Consider the following 27,971-nt stretch of genomic DNA (forward strand, 5'->3'; position numbering starts at 1 on the left):
AACAACAACGTTCCGGTTCAGAAACACGTCGATGATGGGGCGGAGCACATATTCATCGTCAGGAACATGAGGCTGGGCGGTTAAAGTGACATAAGTAACTGAATCGGGAGACAGACGCACATCGGGAAGCGAGCACAAGTGCCATGGGGTGGTGGTCGGAGCATCGGCGAGTTGAGGCAGTTCCAACTGAAAAACGCTGGTTGCGCAGTCGATGAGAGCAGAATGAGTCGATAAAAATTCCAATCCAAGGATAACGTCATGAGGGCGGTTGTCGATCGCATCAAAGAGAACTGAAGTAGGGCGGTCGGCTATAATTAAACGCGCAGTACACATTACAAGAACAACTATCACGCCGCCATCGGCCATGCGAAGCACTCGGGCAGCGGCTGGGGTAAGAACCTCCTTTAAACGTCTACGTAGGCTAGCGCTCATCACAGACGCGTGGGCTCCAGTGTTGACAAGTGCTTCGGCAAGTACGCCGTCTATTTTAACGTCTATTAGGATTCTCCTTGTGGGCGCAGACAGAGGGTTTGCTGTGGTAGTAGGCAATGCAACACCACCTCCGAGGGCTGCATTTCTTAGTTTTCCGAAAGGGTGCGGCCAAACGCCACAGGGGACGAAAGGCATTTTGGCTGCGGCAAACGGGAAGATGGACGATGCCTTTGCAGTGAAGGAGACTCGTGTCCGCGCGGCGATAGTGAGCGACTGCACCATGTGTTCCTAAGAGAGTTGTCGGCGCTGTTAGACTCGGCGGTGGGCGAAACATTGCGGGCATTTGCATCAAAACGCTCAGGTTGGTCGGCGTGCCAGGTGTTGAGGACCACGAGTTGCGGCAGTATCTAGCGACATGACCAAAACGGCGACAGGTGAAACATATTGGCTGGTTGGCCACAGTTCTCCACTTAGTCGAGTTGCGATAACGCGGAGAGAAGCGTCAGGGTGGAGCGAAAATACTAGAAGGGCGTTCATTAGCTCTGGGATTGGCGACAGCACATACTGAATGTAAACCAATGTTTTCAAGTTCCTCGAGAAAGATGGCTTGTACGAGAGGAACCGAAAGAGTGGTAGCATCAGGGCGACGCAAACAGAAAGCTGTGGATGCCATCGCATCCCGTTGAAGTCGAAGGATTCGCCCCACGTCCTCTGATGGCGATGCATGCTGCTGTGCAGGTTGATCTTCACACGTCGACGTTGGGGCAGTATTGTGAAGTTTGGCGAATGGGTGCAAGACGTGTCGGCTGTTGGCCTGCTCGAATTGTCTGAACTCTTTAATGATAGCATCCATTGTAGAGTAGCTTTTGCGCATGAGCAGATTAAAGGCGTTGTCAGATATGCCCTTAAGCACCTGCCCGACCTTCTCAGCTTCTGTAATGTCGCGATCGGCTTTAAGACAAAGTGCCTGCACGTCCTGGATGTACGAGACAAAGTACTCCCTGGGGGACTGGGCACGGCATGCCAATTCCTGCTTTGTGGCATTTTTACGGCCTGCTGGTTTGCCAAGCAACTCTGTTAACTTCTCTTTGCATTGGTACCAGCTGGTTAGCTCCTCTTCGTGGTTTTCGTGCCACACCTTTGCCGTGCTTCTTATTTTGAACAAGTTTGCAAGCATTAGCGTAGGGGCCTATCTTGTTATTCCACTCACGCGTTCGTACATAGCCACCCACTCTTCGACGTCGGCGCCATCTGCCCCACAGAAAGTTCCAGAATCCTTGGGTTGCATAACCACAGTCGAAGGTAACAGCGACGTAGCTGGCGACGGTGACGTTGGACGCGGCAGCGACGGTGATCCCGCGCGCTCACCTTCATTCATGGTGCGGACGGTGATGCGATGTCCACTGCGGAACGCTTTTTCCAGCCGTGGTGCCCGAACCTCCCACGAATATGGTACGGGGATGTTGCGACTAAAGAAAGACTATATTTATATATATATATATATATATATATATATATATATATATATATATATATATATATATATATATATATATATATATATGTAAATAATAATTGGGGTGTTACGTGCCAAAACCACTTTCTGATTATGAGGAACGCCGCAGTGAAGGACTCCGGAAATTTCGACCACCTGGGGTTCTTTACCGTGCCCCTAAGTCGAAGCACACGGGTGTTTTCGCATTTCGCCCCATCGAAATGTGGCCGCCGTGGCCGGGATTCGATCCCGTGACCTCGTGCTCAGCAGCCCAACACCATAGCCACTGAGCAACCACGGCGGGTCATATATATATATATATATATATATATATATATATATATATATATATATATCATGAGTCAGAGTAGTTAAGAGGGCTGACCACCACCAACATGCAGCAGCCAGCGTCTCCGATCTTCTTCTTCCTCTCTCCTCTTTCATCATTCCGTAACAATATGATCACTACATCTTTACCCTACTTATCTCTTCTACATACTGTACTATGCTGGGATTAGCAGAAAGTAGGGAATCACTTTCATTTGTTGTTTAACCATTAGATCTTGTCCAGGTCCAATTTCTGCTGGAACGCTTCCTGAAAAAGGTGTTTATTATTCGCAGCTTATTCATTTCTGCAAATACTACCAGCATCTCCCCTCTAGCGTTCCTAGAATCGGCGCAGTAGTTGCCAATTGCTTGTTCAGCAACTTGCTTTTTCCCCACTTTTGCGTCGATGTCGGCCATTACTACATTATACAGAGTTTGCCCTTTTCTCATCGCTAATTCAACATCTTCATTAAACAGATCTTTATCATCATCGTGACTGGATGTTGGAGCGTAGGTTTGTACTGCCTTTAATGCATACCTCTTATTAATTTGATTACGACTAATGCTACCCTTTAACTAATGCTGAAGAATTCGTCAATGTTACCCGCTCTGTCCTTGTGGATTAGAAATTCTAGCCCGTATGGCTTCTTATCCAGGAGACCTTTATAGCAGAGGACAAGTCCGTTATTCAGCAATGTATAAGCCTCACCAGTTCATCTAATCTCAATGAGGCTGATGATATCCCAAACAATGTCTGATATTTCCTCAAAGAGTCCTGCTAAGCTTGCCTCACTCGAGAGGGTTCGGGTGTTAAACGTAGCAAGGGTCAGTTTCCATTGGTGGCCTGTCCGGACGCAAAGATTCTTAGCACCTTCTGCTGCGCTATGGGTCTGACCATCACCTTGGTCAGGTGATCGGCAGCTGCTGGGGACTGAGGGCCATGGGTTAATTGTAAGAATCATGAGGGAGGGAGTGGCCGAATGCTGCACCAGCGAGGGCAGTTCCTGTTTTGCGAGGTAGGGTATTTTTTTAAGCTTAGTGGGCCTTCTTTATTTGGTTGTACCTGGATAACTATAGCGCCACGCGCTCTTGGCATCTCTTGTCTGTGTCAGTCGTCACTCCAAGCCTGCAGGTGCAGTGCAGTGGAGAAGGTGAATTTCAAGCTCACCATCACCCCCCCCCCCCCCCTAAAAAAAAAATAGAAGGATTCGAGCTTCCGACTATGGCAACCAAGCATCCGACATAGGTCAGTCAGATAATCACATAAGCGGCGAGGCTACCTTATCGACGAAACGTGCAGCCCGGAGGGCCCTACATGCTCAATAGATCGTTTTAATTTTCCGACCTCTGCGGGTTTTACTTATCGTCATAGGATGCTCGATATAGTGTCAATTCTGAGTGGTGCTAATATCATGGTTCGCGAATCTCACGCACGCATGCGGGCTTGAACGCGCTGGGTACACGATATATTTTTCGCCGAATTTCATCAGCACTTAAAACTCGCGTTAAAAAGTAAGAAAAACAAAAATGATTTCAGGGCTTACGTAGAAGTTCAATGAGGCCGATTCTTGGGCTAGTTGGTACGGTTTACTCATAACGGCCTAGCCTTTAGTGCAATTCAATAGGACAGGGACGTGACAGAGACCTATTTGTATCCATTAGAGTATTTTAGGGGATTTTATTATTAGAGCATTTTTGTATGTTTTGTATCTTTCCATACCTATGTCGCTATTTATCTACCTCTGTGTTTCGATAAACGTCAGTTGAAATCTAGCGCTGTCCTGTGTCTCTGTCACGCCCCTGTCACTGAGTTGCGCTAGAGGCCTTGTCATTATGAGACTTACCGAGAAGTGCCGAGCCTCGTATCATCCGCCTATTGTCGTGTCTGCCTGCTTTTTGCCGTCCGAAACTTGCCCTCCTGGGCAAATACTAAAAGTGGCGAGACGGGCCGCCCGAACCATACGGTTCTCAGCATCGTACAAAGCAGACGACCTCGACAGTTCCTACGTGTCTTCGGTCTTTCTATAGCTTTGTACAGCGCTTATACCACAGCTTATGAGACGGAAGAAATGGAAGGAACTGGGCCCTACGTTACCCGGAAACGCTGTGGGTCTATACGCTAGGCCGTCAGGAATGCTATACCTCATATAACCTACAGTGCTGCCGTCTTCGATCAGTCAGACATGGTTTGTACATTTAGCGCGTGCAAGCAATTGACGCCCTGCTACCGCCGCGCTCGCAAAACAATTTCCGGGAATACAAACAAATACGCGCAAGAAAGAATACTTGCAAATGTAGATGAAAGGAAGGGACGTAAATACGATCGTTCTGACATGATGAAAATATTTGTGGTGACTTTAGAAGCAATGCCGCTGCGTGCTACTCCCTTATACTTTGCGGGAATACTGTAAAACCTCGGCACTTTTCTCTGTTGTTTCGGCGCGGCAATATTAAATCATCAAAGAAAAACCGTTTTGGCAGCGCGCCCCGTAGGTTGCTGCAGATATATTCTTGAACATTTGTAGTGTTATGGAGTGTGCAGTGCTAACATCTATTCATGTATTAGGTTCACTGAATACGTTTGCAACATCTGTATAAGCAAAGTTCTATGTATGTAGGCTTACAAAGAGAGAATCGTGGCATGTGCAGATGTCAGGAATTTGCGTTGTATTGTCTAGTGTTGTCACTAGAAAGTGAGTGCAAGGTATGTATGTAGTCTATTGGAAAGCACTTTTCGTAAGGCTTCCATGCCTAAGAGACCCGTTGATTTATCCGCCCTCTGCGGGTTTTGCTGATCTCCATAGGATGCACGATATAGTGTCAATGCTCAGTGGTCCTAACATCGTGATTCGCGAATCTACCATAAAGAATTCCCTACTTTTACATCCGGTATTGTTAACATAATTCTTATTATGCTAATGTTGGAGGTCTTTCTAGTCGTCTGGCTGGAATAAACCTTATTTGGAAGTGGCCTCCCAAGGTACTCACAGACACACGCACTGCAGGGCTTTTTCGACCACTCATCCAAAAAAAGTCTTGCTCTGTACGATCATGCTACTGCCATATTGACACGTGTACTTATCGTTATCGGGCAACCACGTTTCGCCGCTTAACAACTGTAATCGCAGAGCGAGGTACGCGCCTGCATGTATCCGACGTTTCTGGAAAGTTATCGACGCTTCTATCCGCGTGTCTGGTGTCGCCGAACCTTGTGTTATCAGATTTCATCGCGTGACACGAATGGTGTAGAACTTTGTGGAAGACACGCGGGTCCCACCATTTAATCTGGAACATTCGACGACTGATCTATAAAAGCCGACGCGCTTGACCCGCTGATCAGTTTTTCCGACGATCGCCGACCGTGTTCGCCGCTATCGTTGTGCTATAAGTTTAGCCTGTTTTTGTGGGCACAGGTTCGCCCAATAAAAGCTAGTTTTGTATTCCACCGTATTGCTTCTTTCTTCACCGTCACTACCACGTGACATCTAGTGGAGGTGCTTTTCGTCCATGTACAGGACGCCCCCGACAAGCCGTGATCCCAGCCCAGACCGCAAACAGAACACCAACGTAGTCCCGGACCACCGAGCAAGCCGCCGTCTTCAACAGCTGCCCCCGGAGCACGGACTTCTACCTGAGAAGACCAAGAAGATTGTGGCCAAGGCAACCGCAATGGCAGCCCCAGCGTCCCCCATCGTCCTGCAGCAGCCCAGGGAACCACCGACGTTCCGCGGTTCCACATTTGAGGACCCTGAAACCTGGCTGGAAACGTATGAGAGGGTCGCTACGTTTAACAACTGGGCAAGCGACGACAAGCTGCGGCATGTCTATTTCGCACTGGAAGACGCCGCCAGTACCTGGTTCGAGAATCGGGAAGCCACCTTAATGACGTGGGACCTGTTCCGAAGCGGCTTCTTGCAAACGTTTACAAGCGTCGTACGAAAAGAGCGAGCCCAAGCACTACTAGAAACCAGAGTGCAGCTGCCAAACGAGACGATCGCGATCTTCACAGAGGAGATGGCCCGTCTTTTCCGGCATGCCGACCCAGAAATGCCAGAGGAGAAAAAAGTCCGCTTCCTGATGCGGGGTGTCAAGCAAGAACATTTCGCAGCACTTATCCGTAACCCGCCGAAGACCGTAGCTGAGTTTTCTGCAGAGGCATCGACGATCGAGAAAACTCTGGAGATGTGCACCCGGCAATATAACCGCCAGGGGCTCACGCCGCAGTACACCATCCAAGGACTCGATTCCGACAACCTTCAGGAGACCATCAGGGCCATTGTGCGCGAAGAACTGCGCAAGGTCCTGCCTTCGTCGCAGCCCCAAGTGGCTTCGATCGCCGAGATCGTGAAAGAAGAGGTGCACCGATCACTTGGAGTTCCCGAGCTGCAACCACAATTACCGCAGCCCCAGCCAGAAGCGATGACATACGCCGCCGTCGCACGCCGTCAAGGTCCCCCTCCGCGACCACGCCAGGGCCCTGCAACGACGCAATTCCGTCGTCCACCGCCGCCGCCGACAGCGCGCCCACCCGTCGCCCAGCGGAGCTACCCGAGGAAGACCGACATTTGGCGCGCTCCTGACCACCGCCCGCTCTGCTACCACTGCGGCGAAGCCGGGCACGTGTACCGCCGATGCCCATACCGCGACCTGGGAATGCGAGGCTTCGCCGTGAACGCACAGCACCCGAGGGAAGGTGAACACCCTCGTGACATCGCCGATTACCTCGCCGCTACTCAGTGGAGCCCTCGACGACCGTCCCGTTCGCCGTCACCAGGCCGCTACCTGTCGCCGCAGCACCGACCATATACCGGCCGAGCCCGGGGCCGCTCTGCGAGCCCATATCCGGAAAACTAAAAGCAGCAACCGATGGAGGTGCGGTTGCTGTTCGTCGAACTGACGAAGATCCTCCGCCACCGACGAAGACGACGAAGAAACCATCACGACGACCTAATGACGACACGCCGCCGTCCCGACGAAGTCAGGAAGCCAAGACTACACCGACGAAAGATGACTTGACGAAGCGACGTTCCAGCTTCAGTTCAACACGACGCAGCCGTGATCCGACGCCACGACCTAACTGCAATGCCAGATAAAGATCCACCGACCTTGACGTGCTTCTCGACAGCCACGCAGTCACTGCCTTAGTCGACACAGGGGCCGATTACTCCGTAACGAATGGACACATCGCCGCCCAGTTGAAGAAGGTTAAGACTGCATGGGAGGGCCCCCAAGTTCGGACCGCTGGAGGGCACCTCATTATGCCGACTGGAATCTGCACGGCAAGAATTACCATTCATGACTGGACTTACCCTGCCACCTTCGTTATCCTTCAACAGTGTTCACGAGACGTCATTCTCGGCATGGACTTCCTGAACCAACACGGCGCCATCATCGACCTGAAGTCGCAGTCAATAACGCTGTCGGAAGATCAAGCGATACCATCGGAGCGCCCTTGTAGCCACCACGCCTTGAGTGTGCTCGAAGATCAAGTGATCATCCCGCCTCGCTCCAGCATCGTTATCTCGGTCGGCACCGAAACACCCGTTGACGTAGAAGGCGTCATCGAAGGCGACCAATGTCTTCTACTCGACCGTGAAATTTGCGTCGCAAGAGGGATCGCTCGACTGCACGGAGGAAACACGAGAGTGTTGCTGACAAACTTCAGCCAGGAGTTCAAGCACATCAACAAGGGCACGACGATCGCTTTCATCGAGGAAATCCAGGAAACCAGCGATGCCTTTGTCCTCTCGGATTCTGTTGCATCTACCCCGACGACCGTAGTTCCCGAGCCAGACTTCAACATAAACCTAAGTCTCCCCGTGATTAAGCAGCAACAGCTCAGAAGTCTGCTTCGACGATACAAAGACTGCTTTTCGACGTCATCAAGGATTCGACAAACACCAGTCGCAAAGCATCGCATAATCACCGAAGAGAGCGCTCGACCACTACGCCAGAGCCCTTACCGAGTTTCGACGCGAGAACGCGTAGCCATAAGACAACAAGTAGACGAAATGCTGCGCGACGACATCATCCAGCCGTCGAAAAGCCCGTGGGCGTCTCCAGTTGTTTTAGTGAAGAAAAAGGACGGAACCCTACGTTTCTGCGTCGATTATCGTCGACTGAACAAAATCACGAAGAAAAACGTATACCCCCTCCCACGGATAGACGACGCATTAGATCGGCTCTCCAATGGTAAATACTTCTCATCGATGGACCTCAAGTCTGGCTACTGGCAAATAGAAGTCGACGAAAGGGATCGCGAAAAGACCGCCTTCATCACGCAAGACGGCCTCTATGAATTCAAGGTTATGCCATTTGGACTGTGCTCGGCGCCTGCAACGTTCCAGCGCGTGATGGACACGGTTTTAGCAGGATTGAAGTGGCAGACCTGTCTTGCTTACTTGGATGACGTCGTCGTCTTCGCCGGAAATTTCGACGATCACCTTAAGCGGCTTGCGACAGTATTAGAGGCCATCAAGTCATCAGGGCTCACCCTGAAGCCGGAAAAGTGTCGCTTCGCTTACGATGAGCTTCTATTCCTAGGCCATGTCATCAGCAAATCTGGAGTACGCCCCGAACCCGCAGAAGACAGCTGCCATCGCAAAGTTCCCGCAGCCAATCGACAAGAAGGCAGTGCGCAGATTCCTTGGCATGTGTGCCTACTATAGGCGCTTTGTCAAGGACTTTTCGCGCATCGTGGAGCCGCTAACACATCTAACGAAATCTGATGTCGAGTTCAATTGGGAAACGCCGCAGGCCGACGCATTTCAAGAACTCAAACGACGCATGCAGTCGCCGCCGGTACTTGCACACTTCGACGAGGACGCCGATACTGAAATCCACACTGACGCCAGTAGCCTAGGCCTCGGTGCCGTCCTAGTCCAGAGGAAAGAAGGACTTGAACGGGTGATATCTTATGCTAGCCGGTCGCTGTCAAAAGCGGAAAGCAATTATTCTCCGACTGAAAAGGAATGCCTCGCCATCATTTGGGCTACAGCTAAATTCCGCCCTTACCTCTATGGCAGGCCATTCAAAGTCGTCAGCGACCACCACACGTTGTGTTGGCTAGCTAACTTAAAGGACCCTTCAGGACGGCTGGCGCAGTGGAGCCTCAGACTACAAGAATATGACGTAACGGTAATATAAAAGTCCGGAAGAAAACACTCCGACGCCGACTGCTTATCACGCGCCCCAATCGATCCCCCGCCGCAAGATGACGTGGACGACGACGCCTTCCTTGGGATAATAAGTGCGGAAGACTTCACTAAACAGCAACGAGCAGACCCGGAGCTAAAAGGCCTCGTCAAGTACTTGAAAGGGAACACCGACGTTGTCCCTAGGGCATTTAAGCGCGTGTTGTCTTCGTTCACGCTACGAAACAACCTGCTCGTGAAGAAGAACTTCTCACCAGTCCACGCCAGCTACCTTCTTGTGGTGCCGTCAGCGCTCCGTCCAGAAATACTGCACGCCCTACACGACGATCCAACCACTGGGCACCTCGGATTCTCCCGGACGCTGTCGAGGATACAGGAAAAGTATTACTGGCCGCGTCTGACCGCCGACGTCGCCCGTTACGTCAAGACATGCTGAGACTGTCAACGACGCAAGACACCACCGAGAAGGCCAGCAGGATTACTACAGCCGATCGAACCTCCTCGTCGACCATTCCAGCAGATTGGGATGGATTTGTTGGGGCCGTTTCCGATTTCAACATCCAGGAATAAGTGGATCATCGTGGCGACGGACTATCTCACCCGCTTTGCTGAAACCAAAGCTCTACCGAAAGACAGCGCAGCCGAAGTGGCGAAATTTTTCGTCGAGAACATCCTGCTGCGACATGGTGCCCCACAAGTCCTCATCACCGACAGAGGAACGGCTTTTACAGCAGAGCTCACCCAAGCCATTCTGCAGTACAGCCAGACGAGCCACAGGAGGGCAACTGCCTACCATCCGCAGACGAATGGTCTCACGGAGCGCCTGAAGAAGACCCTCACCGACATGCTAGCAATGTACGTCGACGTCGAGCACAAGACGTGGGACGCGGTCCTGCCGTATGTCACCTTCGCCTACAACACGGCGGTGCAAGAAACAACACAGATCACGCCATTCAAGTTGGTTTACGGCAGGAACCCGACGACGACGCTCGACGCCATGCTGCCACAGGTCACTGACGAGGACAATCTTGACGTCGCTACCTATCTCAAGCGCGCCAAAGATGCCCGACAGCTCGCCCGCCTACAGATCAAGACCCAGCAGCGTACTGACAGCCGACACTACAACTTCCGACGACGCTTCGTTGAGTACCACCCCGGCGACCGTGTTTGGGTATGGACCCCGATACGCCGGCGAAGACTCAGTGAGAAGCTGCTGCGACGCTATTTCGCACTCTACAAGGTCATCCGACGTATTGGCGCACTAGATTATGACGTCGTGCCAGACGGCATTTCCCACTCACAGCGGCGCCGCGCACGATCTGAAGTGGTCCACGTGGTGCGCCTTAAACCATTTTACGGACGCTGATGAACTTCCTTAGTTTGTTGTTTTCTTTGCAACGCGTGCGCTTCTTTGTTACTTTCGTTTGTTTGCAGCATCGGGTCGATGCTTTTTAAGAGGGGGGTAATGACACGTGTACTTATCTTTATCGGGCAACCACGCTTCGCCGCTTAACAACTCGCAGAGCGAGGTATGCGCCTGCATGTATCCGACGTTTCTGGAAAGTTATCGACGCTTCTATCCGCGTGTCTGGTGTCGCCGAACCTTGTGTTATCACATTTCATCGCGTGACACGAATGGTGTAGAACTTTGTGGAAGACACGCGGGTCCCATCAGTTAATCTGGAACATTCGACGACTGATCTATAAAAGCCGACGCGCTTGACCCGCTGATCAGTTTTTCCGACGATCGCCGACCGTGTTCGCCGCTATCGTTGTGCTATAAGTGTAGCCTGTTTTTGTGGGCACAGGTTCGCCCAATAAAAGCTAGTTTTGTATTCCACCGTATTGCTTCTTTCTTCACCGTCACTACCACGTGACAATATGTATATAAAACATCAGTGTTGTTTTCAGGTCAGTGGCAGCATGACACCGTTAGGGAAGAACCAAGATGCGGTGCTCAATTTCTACGTGTGTCCTCAAGTGAATAGTAAGAGTAGTTTAGAAGAGTTATAAAAGAGGAAGTCATGAGAGAATGCGCATATTCGTTTTCGATATCACGTTGTAACTGCCTGCATGTTTTAAAAACCGTTTCAGCTATAGTTGCACAAACGGTATGTTACTATTGTCATGAATAGGTGACAGGCGAAAAAACAAACAACAAAATGGCGAAGATAGCGGGAGGGGGGTAATTACACTTGTAGCTGAACCGATGGAGACAAACCTAAGACCTTTTTGTTTCTTTGTCTTCATTGAATGTTGTTCCTTCAAAATGAAACAATAGTCATTGTGAATGTGTCGCATTTGTATGCTTAAGTGTACTTAATAAAGACAATCAACCATGCCTCAAGTAATATGAGGTTCAAGCATCTTCTAGCTTAGAACACATTAACAATAATAAAATGAAGCTTGTCACTCCAATGTACTGTTTAGGCTTCTACATTTTTCAAATAGTGACCACCAGCATGGAGTTGTGTGGGCGTTTTGTGTGTTTGTGTTGTTTGTATGCGTGTTGTGTGCGTGTGCATGTGTGTGTTGTGTAGTGTGCGTGTTTGTGTTTTGCACGTGTTATGCTCATGTGTTTTGTGTGTAGGGGGCGTGTACATTTTGTCCCATGGTGAGTGCTTTTTGTTTCAAAGTATATTCGGTGCCCCTGACTGTCCAACTACTAATATTCTGTTAGTTACCATTAACGAAATAGTTGTGTGGCTGGAATAAGCATTATTTGGAAGTGGCCTCCCACACGGTACTCACACACGCACGCACTGCAGGGCGTTGTTGACCACTCTTCCAAAAAGAAAGGCTTGCTCTGTACAATCATGCTACTGCCACACGTATATAAAAGCACCACTGTTGTTTTCAGGTCAGTCGCAGCACAACACCTCGAGAGAGGAACCAAGATGTAGCGCCCAAGCAAGCAGCATGGTCTTGCATCAAAAGTTGTCTCCATAATGTAGTGTATGCACGATTGAGTTTTAAAGGAAGAGTCTTCATCAATGTAAGGTCTAGGCCATTTTGAGTTTTTTTTTCGACACCAATATGGTTTGATATATAAGCTGGTTATTTTGCACTGTAGTAAGAAGCTCCCTGTTTCTGTTTTGTTTTCATGTGGCTTACTTAGCCATCAGTTTTTCCTGCTTTAAAATAAAACACTTTTCTATTTTTGTGCGAAACAAACTGTAGCCTCATTGTAGCATCATTTGCATAGCTTTAGTGCTGCCACCCGCTCTCTGTCACGCATGACTCCATGAAATACCAGGTTTTTTGGTCTGTCGAAAATAAAACCCGCTGCGCTGGCTAAGCGGCTATGGTGTTGGTCACGGGATTACAATGTCGCGGGATCAAATCCTGGCCGCAGCGGCCGCATTTTGATAGGGTCGAAATGGAAAAGCGCCTCTGTTCCATGCATTAGGGGAACATTAAAGAAAGCCTGGTGATCAATATTAATTCTGAGTCCCCCTACTACGAAGTGCCTCATAATAAAATCGTGGTTTTGGCGCGCAACACCCCAGAATTCAAAGCTCTAGAGTGAAATTAAACAATTTTCAGGTGTGAACAGTTTTACTATTTTGCGACTGACCTACGATGGCTAAGTTGATATGTGACTTTACACGACAGTTCCTTTTTACATCAAAAAAGCATTCGATTGTATCAGAATTTTGAAGATATGCACATTTCTTCAATATGCACTTCACAGCATCTGAACACTGTGACATAATTCACACCTACCATAATGCCTCATACACACTGCACATCAACCTTGATCCTACGGTGTGTCGCAAATTTGGGCTTAAATGCATGCCGTGACTAACTGAACACAAATTTACTGATAGGGTCGGGTGAGTTCCGTAACTTGGCCATAAGTGACTATTATAGACGAAGATGTGAGTATTTATTTTCTTCGCTTGCCTTGCTTAGAGGGGGTGTACTTTTTCCTGCTTTTCTTTTTTATGTACGCGCGCAATTCATGGCAAACGTATGCGTATCTACAGCCTGGGAAACTGACTTTTGAGCTGTTATAACACCTAGAGGACAAGCGATGTGGCTTGTTTTCCGAAATTAGTGCGCATAAGCACTTCTATTACTATACCTGTTTTCATATTTATCTGTCCAGTGATGTTTTAATGTGAAACCAAACGAAAATTCACGGGCCAAATTTCCTAAATTACAAATTATTTTTTACAGCCACTGAGAGAAAAAGTGCTCACCATATTTAACAGAAACTCAAGAAAACTGAGTAAAGTAAAAACGGAGACAAACACGCGCGCTACGCGCGACCTTTGTCTTTTTGCATTGCAGTGTAACATTTTCAGCTTTGAGCACACGGCCTAATTTTTGTTTTGAGACCAGCTGCATAATTACATGATATTTTATTTTATTATGATTAAGTGACGCACGATCGAAAATTCAAACGTGAGGAAAGTTCACATGAAAATAGGGGCTAGAAGTGATAAACAGTGCTCGAACAAGGAACAATTGCTGCAGCCAACGTTTCGTGAAAAAAAAATTCTTTTCGTGAGGATGGCGACTGCCCTCATGTAGAGAAATGCCCTCTCAAAGCCTTGGCTTCAGCGACGCTCCTGGTTCGCCCATTATTCCTCACGATAGAACATTGTATTTGCACATCACACTTCTTTACAGTGGAACAGAAAAAAAGTGAAGTAACAGAAAAATTAAAACAGAAAGCAGAACTGTTTCTGTGCCTCAAATTGGATAATTGTTTTACGCATACTAATTTTCTGTAAAATCAAAACGAAAATAGTAATAATATAACTGAAAGATTTTAAACAGAAAATAGAATTTTTGCTGTAATACAAGACATACAACTGTCGTTCAACACGAAATTTCTCTTAATATAAAAGAGAAAGAACTTGTTAAATACCAGAAAAAGGAAAAATGGAAAACCGTGCTTTAGAGAAATGTTCTGGCAAGGCAGCTGCCAGAAAACTTCTGTTTTTCTAAGGAAACATTTTTTCCTGTGCAGGCTGTGAAGAAGGGCGGGCAACACAGCTATCGTGTTTTACCTCAATGTACTCATTTATGCATATATAGGTATTATTATTATTATTTTTTTTATTTTTGTTTTATTTTATTATATTTATTATTATCAGTTTTTTTCTTTTTCTCCCATCAATTTTTGTACATCTTTTGCCTTGTCTATCACATTCATTGGCACGGTCCTACAAGCCAACTAAGGCTTAGACCGGCCTGCTTGTGTTGTTTTGTATATTGTGTGGCAATAAACATTATTATTATTATTATTATTATTATTATTATTAAATGTCTTGCTAGAAATCCTAAATGGGATAATTACGAGCGGAAGTATTCCTACGCGGTTAAAAACGGCCGTAGTTCGACCACTTCTAAAAGGTGGTGACGCTAAGTGTGTGCATAATTATCGCCCCATTTCTATCCTGCCTAGTATAGCAAAAGTTCTAGAAAAACATGTCTTCTTAGTAATGAACAGTTTTATCAACAAAGCGGGGGGGTTTCCCGACTGTCAATACGGTTTTATTGAAAAAAGGGGCACTCAGGCTTTATTAGAAGAATTGAGTGACCATTTATTTTCTTCACTTGAAAAAAATCTTGTTTGTTGCGCGCTTTTTTAGATGTGGCAAAAGCCTTTGACACGGTATGCCATTCGATTATGCTGGAGAAACTCTACAATTCAGGTTTTCGAGGACCTTTCTTCCGATTGCTACGCAATTTTCTTACAGATCGCTCCCAGATTGTTTCCATTTCAGACATTTCCAGTTCCCGTGTTTTTCTGAAGGCCGGTGTGCCACAAGGTTCCATACTGTCTCCCTTACTTTTTAATATATACGTTAAGGACATGTGCAACGTGCTATCTGTCTGCAAGTTATTTCAATATGCAGACGATACTGCAATTTTAGCCACACATGTGAATTTTCCAGACGCATTCTCAATTCTTCAAAACGACGTCGGGAAATTAATGGATTATTTTGGTGCAAATGTAATTGACATCAATCATTCTAAATCAAAGTTGGTTTGCTTCCATAGCCCTCTGAAACGTGTTTCACTTTCTTCTTCACTTTATTTGCACAGCTCTCGATGTATTAATTGCTCCTGCCCTCCAATAAACTTTTCGGACTCTGTGAAGTATTTGGGCATATGGTTTGATTCTAGTCTTCTTTTTTCTACTCACTTGTCTTACATATGTGCCAAACTTCGTAAAATTGTCTGTTTACTGTACCGCATCAAAGTGTTTTTACCCTTGTCTGTTAGGAAACTTTTGGTCCACTCGTTAGCCTACAGTGTGCCCAGATATGGTATTACAACATTTGTACATTGTTCTAGTACCTGGCATCACCGTGTAAATAGGTTGCTAAAGTGTATGTTAAAAAGTGTTGCTTATGACGTACACAGACCACAAGGGATGAACCTTTTTCAGATGCTAAAAATGCCGAATATGCGCTCACTGTTTGTTCAAACAGTGGTATTGAAACACTTCTGGTCCGATACCTTTAAACTCCCCACTGTGCCTTGCCGTCCTTTACGGCGTGCACCTGCTTTTTCAGTTCCTCACACACGAACCAGATTTGGCAGATATACTCGAGCCTTTTATGTTCCAGATATATTCAATGCACTTCCTTCTGAACTTTCTTCCTGTAAGTCTGTACGCGACATTCGCAAAACTTTAAGGGCTTTGTACACAGAATGATTATAGGCGTCGTATTTTTATTTCTCCTGTCATTGTTGAAACATGTTTTCGCTCTGGTCGTTTCTTCGCTTCTCTTTTTCTTTGTTGTTGTTTTTTCGTGATTCTCTTCTTTTTTTTTATTGCCTTGTACTTTATCACTCGCTACCTTAGTTTTCAATGTCTTTTTGTTTTGTTTTTCTTGCAAAAGAAAGAAAACTCAGTTTCTGGATGAGTCTTGCTATTGACTGCCGGGTTTCGCGTGACAAGCCACTGTGATGGCTTAGGCGAACCCGATTTCTGTACTTACACTTGCAGATTTGATAATAAAGTATTATTATTATTATTATTATTATTATTATTATTATTATTATTATTATTATTATGTGTTTTACTGCACATCCGTCTGCCGACTTTGCCGGGCCAAGTCCCTCAAGCCACTAGAGGCTTTGACAGACCCGTTTCATTGTCCTGTATACGTTATGTGCAATAAAAGATTTATTATTATTATTATTATTATTATTATTATTATTATTATTATTATTATTATTATTATTATTATTATAAGGTCCTCTAGGGGAGACTGGTGGTAACAGTGTGTATCTTACGCAGGTGGCCGTTAAAGCGAGCCTGGACATGAATGACGATATGCGTTGACCGGGGCCCAGTCAAACGAGTGCACGAAACAAAACACGTTTGTTTGTAATTTGCAATTGAGCGCACTCCCTAGTTAATTAGCTGAATTAATCTAGGAAGGACAAGAATTTTAGTCTTGCAGACAAACATGGGGTTGTCTGTTTCACTCCCGGAGAAGCCCATGTGTCGACAGCAGTTGGGAAATCCACAATATTTACAAGTTCACTGTGAGTTACGTAATTATCAGTAGTAGATGAAACTCTGCGTAATGCTATGGTCGTCTTATAGGCGAATTGTCATATACTTTGTTTCCGGATAACTCTTGTTCTGATAAAAGAACAGTTACACCCATTTTATATAACCATACTCTCTACGTAGACGGTCATGTATTGGAAGCATACTGGAAGTTTGTAACGTTTACATCTTCACTGTGGACTAATTAGGACAAGTAGATGAGAGTAGGCCTAATGATAGAGTGGTCTTAGGATCCAATTTGATTATGATCTTTCGCAAGATACCCACATTAAATGAAGAGCTACAGAGCCTTCGCGAGAAACTGGAGACGAAAATTTTTTCGTGTCGACGTGACGCGTAGACCGACGGACATCGACCAGTGCCGCCGGGCAGCTACAAACAGCTTCGCTGTAAAAAAAGAAAAGAAAATTCGTTCAGTGTCATCTACTGAGAAATTGGTGTTAGTGGTCATCTGGGATCGCCGAGTGCAGCTCTTGCTGGATTTCAAGTGAGAACTTGCAACATCAACGCCGAAATTGTTCCACAATGTCACGTCTGCTAACTGACATGAGGCGAAAACCCCCAGGGATTCTTTATGTGGGCAGCGCGTTTATTCTTCGCGACGATGAGAGGACACATATGGCAATCAGAACCGCGGACAAGCTCCCGCCATTTTACTGGAAGAGCCTGGACTACCCAGAATATAATCTGCACCTCGCCCCTTGCGATTTCCACGTTTTTAAGTCCATTAAAGAAGTTGCTGGCAGGGCAGCGATTCACATATAAACATGTAGCCAAGACAGCAGTCTGGTGGTGGTTCCACAGCTGAACAAATTCTACCCCACGGGCACCTCAAATTAAGTGCTCCGATCAGACAAATGTCTGAACCGGTGTGGGGACTATGTGGAAAAATAGTGTAAGGTACGAAAAATAGTACGTATATTTGTAATTACCTGTATATACCTTATTTTGGCTAATAAAAATCGGGACACAGACTTTCCTATTCACCCTGGTATCTGACAAGCAGTTGTTCCCGCAAAATGAGTCACCAGCAGTCCATTTGCTATTTGTGCAGAGTCGCATAGCATCATGTGCGAATTAGCCACGGCACGCTTCGCGGCATGTGGATGGTGGTTTGCGCTGATTCACTGACGATGAAGGGTCACGTGCAGGACGTTCGTGGCACTTTGGTCAAGCACGCCCTGCTCACCGTCCGGGGCCGCCCCGTGGGCTTCTGGACATCGGATCAAGGCGAGTTTTGGCGCATGCTGCGGCCGGGTGACTACATGGTTGTCGCGACAGCGCCTGGTTATCTGCCGGCAGCAGCTCGATTCGCGGTAGTCGAAGGACAACGCTGGGCGCAGCCCATCTTGATGACCCTTCATTTCGCTCCACGCACATTTCCCGTGCTTCAGATCACTGGCCCTCCAATCGCGTATCGGAGCAAAAACAAGACGAGCGACAACCGACGCCCTCCGCCAGAAGCAGGCTCGAAGACCGGTCTGCCATCCGCCTCGACGAAGTCGACGACTAGTCTACCCTTCCTGCTACTGCTGTTGGTCCTGCTGCTGGCTACGCAGATCTGCAGCCATGCCTCTGGGCATGCAGATTCAGCTTTCCTTAATGAGTTTCAACTTCTCAGGAATGTTGATTCCTGGTGGACAGGCGCGCTCAATGTCAAAACGAAAGTGACTCAGCTAGAAATCGACGAGGAATAATAGCTGGCATATCTTTCTACTAAATGAATTACGTCGTGATCGGGAGCGACGGGCTATTTTTCTGATCAAGCATTCATTTTGCCTGCAAATCAGGGTTTTGTGTTTATCGCGGTGTTCGAAAGGTCAGAACAGTAAAACCGTGTGCTCTGGTCGTAAGTTCTACTGGGTGTCTATACTCTGGGGACCACGTGCCTAAAGCTCACATACGCATTCACCTCCATAGGCGCCGACTACGGGAGGCGCTCCGGGCCCTGAGCCTCCCCCACACCTTAGGTGATTCCGAAGCCCCCTACTCCCCACTACCACACACACATCTAAAGTGACATTACTCGAGCTTTGTCAACCCCATCATTTGTGGTTTCTTTCGACTTTCCTCGATGTTTTCACTTGAAATTTTGCTGGGGATAATAGCTCTCTGAATCCTTGCTGGCGCGGAAGTGCACGGCTTTTAATTCATACTTTCGCTTTATGCTTTATTACTCCAAATCCTCACACAGGAGGACAAGCGCATTACAAGCGCATTACAAGCACTAGCGGCGGCTGCCTCATCCGTGATTTGCCACTTCAACATTGTTTTAAATTTCCACTGTAGAAATTATGCATGCACAATTTATATTTATATATACACATAGCACAAAGTTTATTACAGATATGAAAGAGAGGGAGGTAGCCAATTAAATATTATTTCTAAATTAACGGAGAGCCGATGCCTAGAGAATGAATATGTTGCTGTGTGTTCACGACGCTTCAAATTCCTTTGCGTGCTTTTTTCAACATGAAAAAAATCCAAAGACTTCAGTGATCCCTACGGCTCGACGCTAGTCAAGTGCTCCTTGTACCTCAGGCAGCACGACTTTTGTTATGCCTGTGGTAGACTAGGCCACAGAGCCGACGTCTGCCTAATGCCGGAGGACAAACTATGCAGAAAGTGTGGGGCCAACAACCCCGATGACAACAACACCTGCTCGCCATCTTGCGCCCTCTGCGGGGTCCGCACGCCACAGCAGCAGGATTTGCAAGCGAAAATTCCAACTCCCGTACATCGTTCGACGGAGGAGAAGGGGAAGAAATGCGGATTCCAGGAATCGAGACCCGTCACGAGCACAGAGATGGTTCGCTGCCGGTTCGCACTGGCAGCGAACCATCTAGACCTTCGAGCAGGCGCTTCCGCTCGAGAAGCAGCTCGAGGTACAGGAGCCGTTGCATGTGCAGGTCCAGGTACCGGGGCCACTCCATTTCGGGAAGTCACTCCCGGGGCCCACAGAACAGGGTCCGGTTCGAGGAGCCAGCCGGTCCTGGGAAACAAGGCGCCACCTGGGCAGACAGGGTGCGGAGTGGAGGGAGAACTGCCGGAAAGGTAACGGGGGGTGCGGTGCCGGAACATGGTTCGTCTGAAATAGCTGAGCTTAATAAAGAAAATGCCGAGATGCGCAGCATAATCGAGTTAATGCGAGCCGAAATAGCAGAGCTCAGAAAGGCTAATCAACCACATCACGTTCCAGTCCCTAGTTCAACCCCCTCAGGGACCCCCTCGGCGACCCCCTCTCCCCAACCCCGAGGGACCTCACCGCGTTCTAGTCGCTAGTTCAACCCCTTTGGGGACCCCCTCGCCCCAAATTGCAGACCTTCCCATGGTCGTGGATACGAGCCACTCGGGCAACCCAGCCAAAAGAAAGGCCGTTCCCAGCATGCCCGAAAATGTATAGGCTAAAGCGAAGTGCGAAGTCAAAGAATTGTTGAATTCCATCGGCTTCGAGATCGAGAAGATTAACGAACGACTATCGGCAGTGGATCAGTGACTTTTGGTTGTGGATTAGAAGTTAGATGCGCAAAACGCCAAAATTTCATGCTTAGAAAACAGAATGCCAGAGATAGAGTCCAAGGTGCAGGAAATGCACATCAGGACGTCGACCCGCCTACGTCCCGTTTACATCCAGGATGGCGCGTTGGTACCTACACCGCCACCACTGCACATCCCTGGACCAATTAATAGAACCATCTCTCTCGAGACCCTAGTAACGACACCGGAAGGTGCTCTATGCAGCAAGGATGGGACCGCACACCCAATTTAGGATTTGGCAGTGGAACTGCAGCGGACTCCACATTAAAAGATGCACCCTACAGCAGTGGTTCGCACTCACAAAGAAAAGCCACATGTTATATTATTGCAAGAAACGATGACTGATCAGGTTCCACTCCAGGGATACAATGCTCTTGCTCTCCGTGGGGACGGCAGAGGAATCTGCACATTAGTCAGCAGCAAGTACACTTTCGTGACACATGATCTAGGGGTCTGGCCTTGCAAGACAGATACCTACCTAGTAGAAGACATCCCAAGTCGATCCAACATCTCCAGCATTTTTATACATAACGTATATAGCAGCCCGAGTGATCACAGACAAGGTTTCAAAACCATCATCACTAGGGCAATGAAACTAGCCGGAAACTCTCCACTGGTTGTGGCCGGCGATTTCAATGCCCGCTTTCATGCGTGGTACTACACGCACGACACGGTCTGGGGCAGAAGCCTGTGGCAAGAGGCGGGCGATGCGGGCCACTCTTTATTGACGGGCCCAGCCTTTCCCACCAGACGCGGCACCTCCTCTACCAGGAACACTGTCGCAGATCTCGCCTTTGTTAAAAACGCTGGCTAAGACGCGTGGTCGAATCTGCTCATAGATCTCGGTCACTGCTCATAGACTTCGATCACTACATCAAGGCCACCAGCTTGCAAGTGGAGCAGAAAAGAAATAAGGCCTTCTCGGTTCCTGACTAAGACAAATTCCGTGAGGTTCGCAGGCCCGCGTCGCCCATGGAGAAAAGACGGAGAGACTCGCGCAGTGGTGCGCACTAATTCAGCAAGATGTCTGCTCTACCACCAAAACCATAGAGACTGATTTACAGACAGACAAAAGGTATAGCAGGCTAGCACACCTTCTCGAGGCCAAGCAATCATTTCTTTAGAGGTGGAAAAGCAAACGCTTGAATCGCAAGCTCAGAAAAAAGATAGCCGAGATCAACAAGCAGATCGACGAGCACTGGCAAGCCCTGTTTAGGCAGCAATGGGACGAAATTTAATATTCAATCGACGGGTAGATGCGTGCGGGAGGTAAGTGGAATCTTCTCAAACAGTTGCTCTATGACTCCGGCACCAAGTCAAACCAGAGAAGTGTCCTCGCTAAAGCGCTCCACGAAGCCAACAAGTCGTCTTCGGAAAAGACGTGCTGGAGATGCTTGCTTAAATGTACCTGCCGTAAAACTGTGGCCGATGAGGCGGCATACCCAGTATACAAAGGAAAGTTGAACTCTGCGCTCGACGAGCCTGCCAAAGTAAGTGAAATCCGCCGCGCCCTACACGACCTCAATGGTAGGTAAGCACCCGGCCCGGATCCCGTTAACAACAAGGCTCTCAGAATCGATCGAGTTTCTCACAGATGAGATAAATCAGATTTAGGAGGAGGGAATTGTACCAGAACAATGGAAGTTCACGAAATTCATACGAATCCCAAAGCCCAGTGAGTGAGTGAAAAAACTTTATTATTGAAATAATTTTAATACCAAAGCCCGCTAAACCGCCGAGCTTGGACGACCTCCGACCCATCTCACTGACGTTATGTGTAGGGAAGGTGGCCGAGCACGCCATCCACTAGAGAATTGCCGAGTATATCGAGACCAATAACCTTTTGCCTCACCACATGATAGGTTTCAGGCCAGGCCTCTCCACCCAGGACGCCATGAAGCATATCAAGATCCAAATCTTGGAACGCTGCACTCAGGACGCGAGAGTCATCTTTGGTTTGGACCTGGAGAAGGCCTTTGATAAAATCCATCATGAGTTCGTCTCAACACTATCTCTAAATTCGGCCTAGGCTCGTCATTCCATGCCTTCGTCAGGTATTTCTTGAGCAAATGATGCGGCATCCTCAAGGCTGGAGATTTGGAATCGGAGAAAATGGAGCTGAGCAGAAGAGGCACCCCCCAGGGTCACTCATCGCACCACTCCTCTTCAACATCGCAATGGTCTGCCTCTCAAGATACCTAGGCAAGGTCCAGGGCATCGGTCACACGATCTACGCGGACCACATCACTGTCTCGTGCGCGGGTGGCAGTGGCGGACAAGTCGAAGCCGCTCTCCAGGAAGCTGTCGACGCTACAGAGCGCTTTCAAACAGACACGGGACTCCGATGCTCCCCAAAGAAATCGGAGCTCCTTCTCTACGCCCAACTAGAAAGGGCCGCAAGTCACAGAACTGGTAACCCCCCACTGATATGGACATTACTCTCTACACCAAGTGCGGAGATCGCATTCCCAAAGTCGTGCCCATTCGAATCTTGGGAATGACACTCGAAAAGGCGGGCACAAATATGATCACCATTCACAAACTAGCAAAGAAGACGGAAAGCGTCATCGGTCTAATTAAGCGGCTAGCTAACAGAAGGAGAGGCCTGAGCAAAACAAATCCGATTAGGCTAGTCCACGCTTTCTTGTTATGCGATTTCACGTACCTAGTGGCCATGCACGTCTGGAAGAGGGCCGAGCGAGACAAGCTAAATGTCATGATAAGGAGGGGGATCAAGAGCGCGCTCGGACTACCAAACTACACACGCACCGACCGGTATATCCTGGAAGAAATTGTAGAAGCACAAGTAAGGGCACATATTTTCAGGCTCTCCGGCACCAGGGCTGGCAGAAGACTCCCAACAGCGTTGGACATCCCCCCGGCCACTGTCGTAGACGCCTACCAGGGCCTTCCGAAAGAGAAGAAAGATAACATCATCATATCGCCCGCCCCGCACAATATGCATCCCAGCGCCACGTAGAAAGAAGGAAGGCTAGGGCGGTGGCGCTCCTACGCCGCGCGCCAGAACTCCCTGGCGGCAGCTGCTTGGTTGACGCGGCCCGTTATGGCAACAGCAACAATTTCATGGTAGTGTCGATCAACCACAGGGGTACGACCGTTAACGCCGCTTAGGTATGAAGCATGCCGTCGCGTGGGGCTGAGCAAGTGACCATTGCCTTGCCCCTCCTGGACGACAAACATGCCAATATATTCAGTGACTCCAGGGCAGCCATCCATGCCTTCAGCGTTGGCGCCGTGTGTAACGAAGCCTGTCACATCCTCGACGGCAAAACCATCGCCACCCACACTCTCACGTGGTTGCAAGCTCACATGGGATCCATCGTGGGAGGCCCCACAAACCTCAACGAGCTGGCCCGCTCCAAGGCGCGAGGTCTCGCTGTCCGCGACCATAGAGAACTCCAACGCCGGCCTGCAGTGGTGGAGAACAGAGATCAACCGATCACATACAACGAAATTGCACAGCACTTTTATCTCGGCAGGAGAGACTTTCCCCTTCCACACAAGAAGTTAGAGCACAGGCATTGACGCTCAGATTATTGCAAACAGGCTCATATCCCAGCCCGGCTTTATTCCACAAGCTTTATACGCAAACCTTTGCCAGCAGTTCCTGCAGGCACTGCAATGACTTATCTAGCCTAGACCATATGCTCTGGCGTTGCTCCTCGTTATGAGGCACAGAACAAATCAATGAGGACTAGTGGCTCTCCACTATCCAGAGTCCCGATGCCGGTGCGCAACTATGGGCTTTCCAGAGGGCCCATGATGCGACGGTCGGGCATGGCCTGACTGTTGCTATCACGTTGCATTTGTCAGTTTTCGCGAGGTTTCCTTCCCAGTCGCAAAAAAAAAGAACTGTAAGCAATTAATACGTCGCTGTAAACACCGCATCTAGAGGTCATTTTGGGGTGCTTACAAATGCCTCATTGACATTTTGAAAATTAAGACAGTACTTCTCGAGTTAGGCACTTAAATGAAATTACTGAATGAAATCTCAATAACGAAAGAATTACAAGAGGTTACTTCGCTGTACTGTATAAAATGTACACTCGGTTTTCTTCGAGTTACGCAACTGGTCTTTTTTTTAGTTTTAGTGCATGATAGTCGGGGAACACCGCATAATTCACCCAGTAACCGAAATGAGGCCAAGACTGATTCACTCGAAATCAGAATCAAGGGCAGTCATCCGCAGCCGCGCTTTGCTCGGACTTCCAAAAAAAAAGAGAGAGAGGGAAACTGAGAGAGGCTGCAGCTTCGCCTGAAAGCTGAAGCAATATTAATGATAGCCAAGTATGCGACAATTAGACGAAGGAAGGTTACTCCAACGAGAGCACTCAGGCTGTGAAATTCAACTGTCTCCTTCTATGAGGCCTTGTATAAACTCATAGAACGCGATCATTTCAGCGATCAATTCTTCTAGGCCACAAGAATTTTGTTCAAGTGCACGATAAATATATATATATATATATATATATATATATATAGATAGATAGATAGATAGATAGATAGATAGATAGATAGAGAGAGAGAGAGAGAGAGAGAGATGTGTGTGTGTGTGTGTGTGCGGGGAGGGGTCGGAAAGATGGTCACCCCCCCCCCTAGCAAAATGACAACTCTCCACCTATGTTCACGTCCACACTTGGAATTACTAGGAGCTGTTATATGAACTGCTCCAAAGCGAGGAGGTACAGTAACTCACAATAGGGTCCCGAAGCTTACCTGAAAGCTTGTGCGTTCACTAAACAGGATGTGTGCGCATGGTTCGCATGTGCGCGCACACTCTTTTAGTGGCAGCTGATTGTGACCGAAAGTGCTACAAATCTTAATGAAACGCTAAAATATTAATAAAATATCGCGTATTATGACGTTGCACGTTTACGAAGGCAAAACTTCCACTGCCACAGAAAGTGGACGTGTTTTGTAAACGACTAACGATGGAAGAACAAAATTTGGGTGTCGACACCTCAGAAAATTTCTTCCCCCCCTCGCCGTCACGTCCCTGATTTCGACACCATCTACTTTTACCATATTTGTTTTGTTTTTGATAAATAGGCTTGTTTTCTATTAAAAAGATACTCGATCTAGCAAGCTTTCAGAAATTCTGTGGTGATAAATCTTTGTTCACCCCTCCTTGCTGCCGATACCAAGGTAGCATCCGCGACTTGATATACCCTAGCGCGAATTTTTCCGTTTTGACTGAAGTTTGCATGAGGACTTCTGATTAGCCGTAAGAGTGCCAAGGCTAGTGCTTCCTACTGTGGTGGCAGTGAAGACATTTAAGTTGCTGCTGTGCTACTTCAGATCAACCGAAAACTGGACAACCGGGCAAGGCATGGGAGCGTCCTTCAAATTAATCTCTGCTAAAAATTACGTTATCCATGAAACAGATGCTAATTAGGGCTCCGTAACCGAAAACCTGAAAACCAGAGTTTCCAAACTGGAAAATATTGAGCCTGTCATTGGCTTAAGCACACTATCTGCGCATGTCAGTAATCGAGAGTGTCAGTAGGAAGCAGAATATTCAGATTCATGGTATTTGCGAACTCCATGACGAATTCTTTTAACAGAAGTCAATACTGTCACCTCAAGGCTTGACCACTTGAATGAATTATCGATATCCGCTATCCATAGACTTTCAGCAAAACTGGACAGGACCCCATCAAACCATGTCCGCTTCTGTCATCAGTCTAGTAGAGACAAGTGGCTCGCTAAACGAAAGCTTCTTGCAACCACCCTTCCTGGTGCAAACATGACAGAAAATTTAACCGCACAAAACAAGAGTTTTTTTTTAAACTGGCACGTGCGAATGACTTTCGTATTGCGTGGAAGCACAGTGGAAATATTTTGGTTCACCGGAACATGGGCGAGCTTGTGGATCTGATAAAACTTGCTGCCGATATTGATGCGCTCAAATCCCGAGGCGCAAGATTACTATCCAATGCGCAATCGGAGGTCATTGTTAGAAACGAGCATTCAGTTCGCGTTCAGTTTCGCCGCACGCGATTGGCCTTGGCCGTGCCGACGGTCGTGGCTGACGACGTCAGCATGGCCTAGGCCAGTCGCGTGAGGAGAAACTAAACGCAAGCCTAAATTGTGGGCTTTTACGTGCCAAAACCATAATATGATTTTGAGGCACGCCGTAGTGGGCGATTCCGGATATTTGGATCACCTGGGGTTCATTATCGTTTATTTTAATCAAAGTACACAGGACTGAACACAATCTGTACACGCGTTTCGGACAACGATCTGCGATCATACCCCTGGGGTACCATGTTAGGCGTTACGCTCGATGGCAAACTCAGACTCAATACTCCCTCTGAGGCTCTCATATTCTTACGCAGGAAACATAAAAAGCCGCTAATATGTTTTCGCCTTAACTGCCAATCCATACGTAACAAACAAGACGAACTTGACCTTTTCTTTAACGTCTTACACTTTCACTTTCATTTCGTTATGCTATTCGAAAGTGGTCTTATGTGCCATGGAAGTTACCCTATCATAAAGTATTTACCAGTTGTAGGGCGGCGGCGCGTGGTGGTGGTGTTAGTCTGCTTGTGCAAAACCAAATTTCTGTGGCAAGAATTGAAGGTTATTTTCTTATATATATTTTCCTTTATCTTATTCTGCAATGTACAAGCCCTTCAGCTGTATTATACCGGCTGTCCCACGTAACTGAAACCGAAGGTTAAAAATATAAAAATGCCACGTAGCTGGACAGAACAAAGATACTGTTATTTGAAATTGCTTGGAGAGGCTCAGATTATTTTTTTTCTGTTCCGCCTATATACATCATTATTTCGAATTAATTATTCATCTTCCAAAAATAATAATTAGGTGAAAATGCCAATGAGAAAATTACAGAGGAACATGAAGTAGACGAAAAGTTGCAGTGCGACTGGCCACTCGCGGGCTTCTCACCTGCTTTGAAAAATACTTTATTGTACCATGTATTGAGAAGTACAAATCTGCATGGGATGTTTTCACGTTTCTCTACAATTATGTCATGGAAAATTTTGTATAAATATAATATTTGAGAAGCTTTTTCTTTAATTAGAGCTACTTATGGAATTAATCGAACTGCCAAAAATACTCTGTAGCAATAGCAAACCACATTACCTTGGTTCAGTCGAGCTACGTGGCTTTTGCATATTTTTTCAAATTTGTGGCCCAACCGGAAGAGCAGTTCTCTAAACTTCGAGAGTGATTGTTTGAAGAAGCCAGCGACCAAAATACAGTGTTATCATGGCTGGCGATTTTCGTAGAAGTATTTTAGGCAATCGTTCGTTAAGAACTGATTATAACCAACTGCTACTAACCCATGGCTTTTCTAATGCAATTGTAACTCTAACCAAACCTACTATCATCACAACTACGTGTTCTGACCTTCTCATTACGAACTTCCCCAAAGGCATAATTTAAAGCCGAGCGATCGCTTATAACTCGATTCACCACATTGCCGCAT

The 27,971-nt window shown here is 47.4% G+C and overlaps 1 protein-coding gene across 3 annotated transcripts in view; it reads left to right on the forward strand.

Moving 5' to 3' along the window:
* LOC139051492 (adipocyte enhancer-binding protein 1-like) overlaps window positions 1–27,971 on the forward strand; it is a 297,433-nt gene that overhangs the window by 92,213 nt on the left and 177,249 nt on the right. For 2 of the 3 annotated variants that reach the window (XM_070528466.1, XM_070528467.1), the window contains exon 5: window positions 18,106–18,802. The exons of the other annotated variant lie outside the window; for it this stretch is intronic. In XM_070528466.1, the coding sequence (XP_070384567.1) occupies window positions 18,106–18,651 (546 nt within the window). In that variant the 3' untranslated portion in view covers window positions 18,652–18,802. Of the gene's footprint in view, window positions 1–18,105; window positions 18,803–27,971 lie in introns of those variants that run through there. 3 annotated transcript variants of the gene reach the window in all.

The sequence above is a fragment of the Dermacentor albipictus genome, unplaced genomic scaffold (assembly GCF_038994185.2).
Source record: "Dermacentor albipictus isolate Rhodes 1998 colony unplaced genomic scaffold, USDA_Dalb.pri_finalv2 scaffold_12, whole genome shotgun sequence".
Lineage (NCBI taxonomy): Eukaryota > Metazoa > Arthropoda > Arachnida > Ixodida > Ixodidae > Dermacentor > Dermacentor albipictus.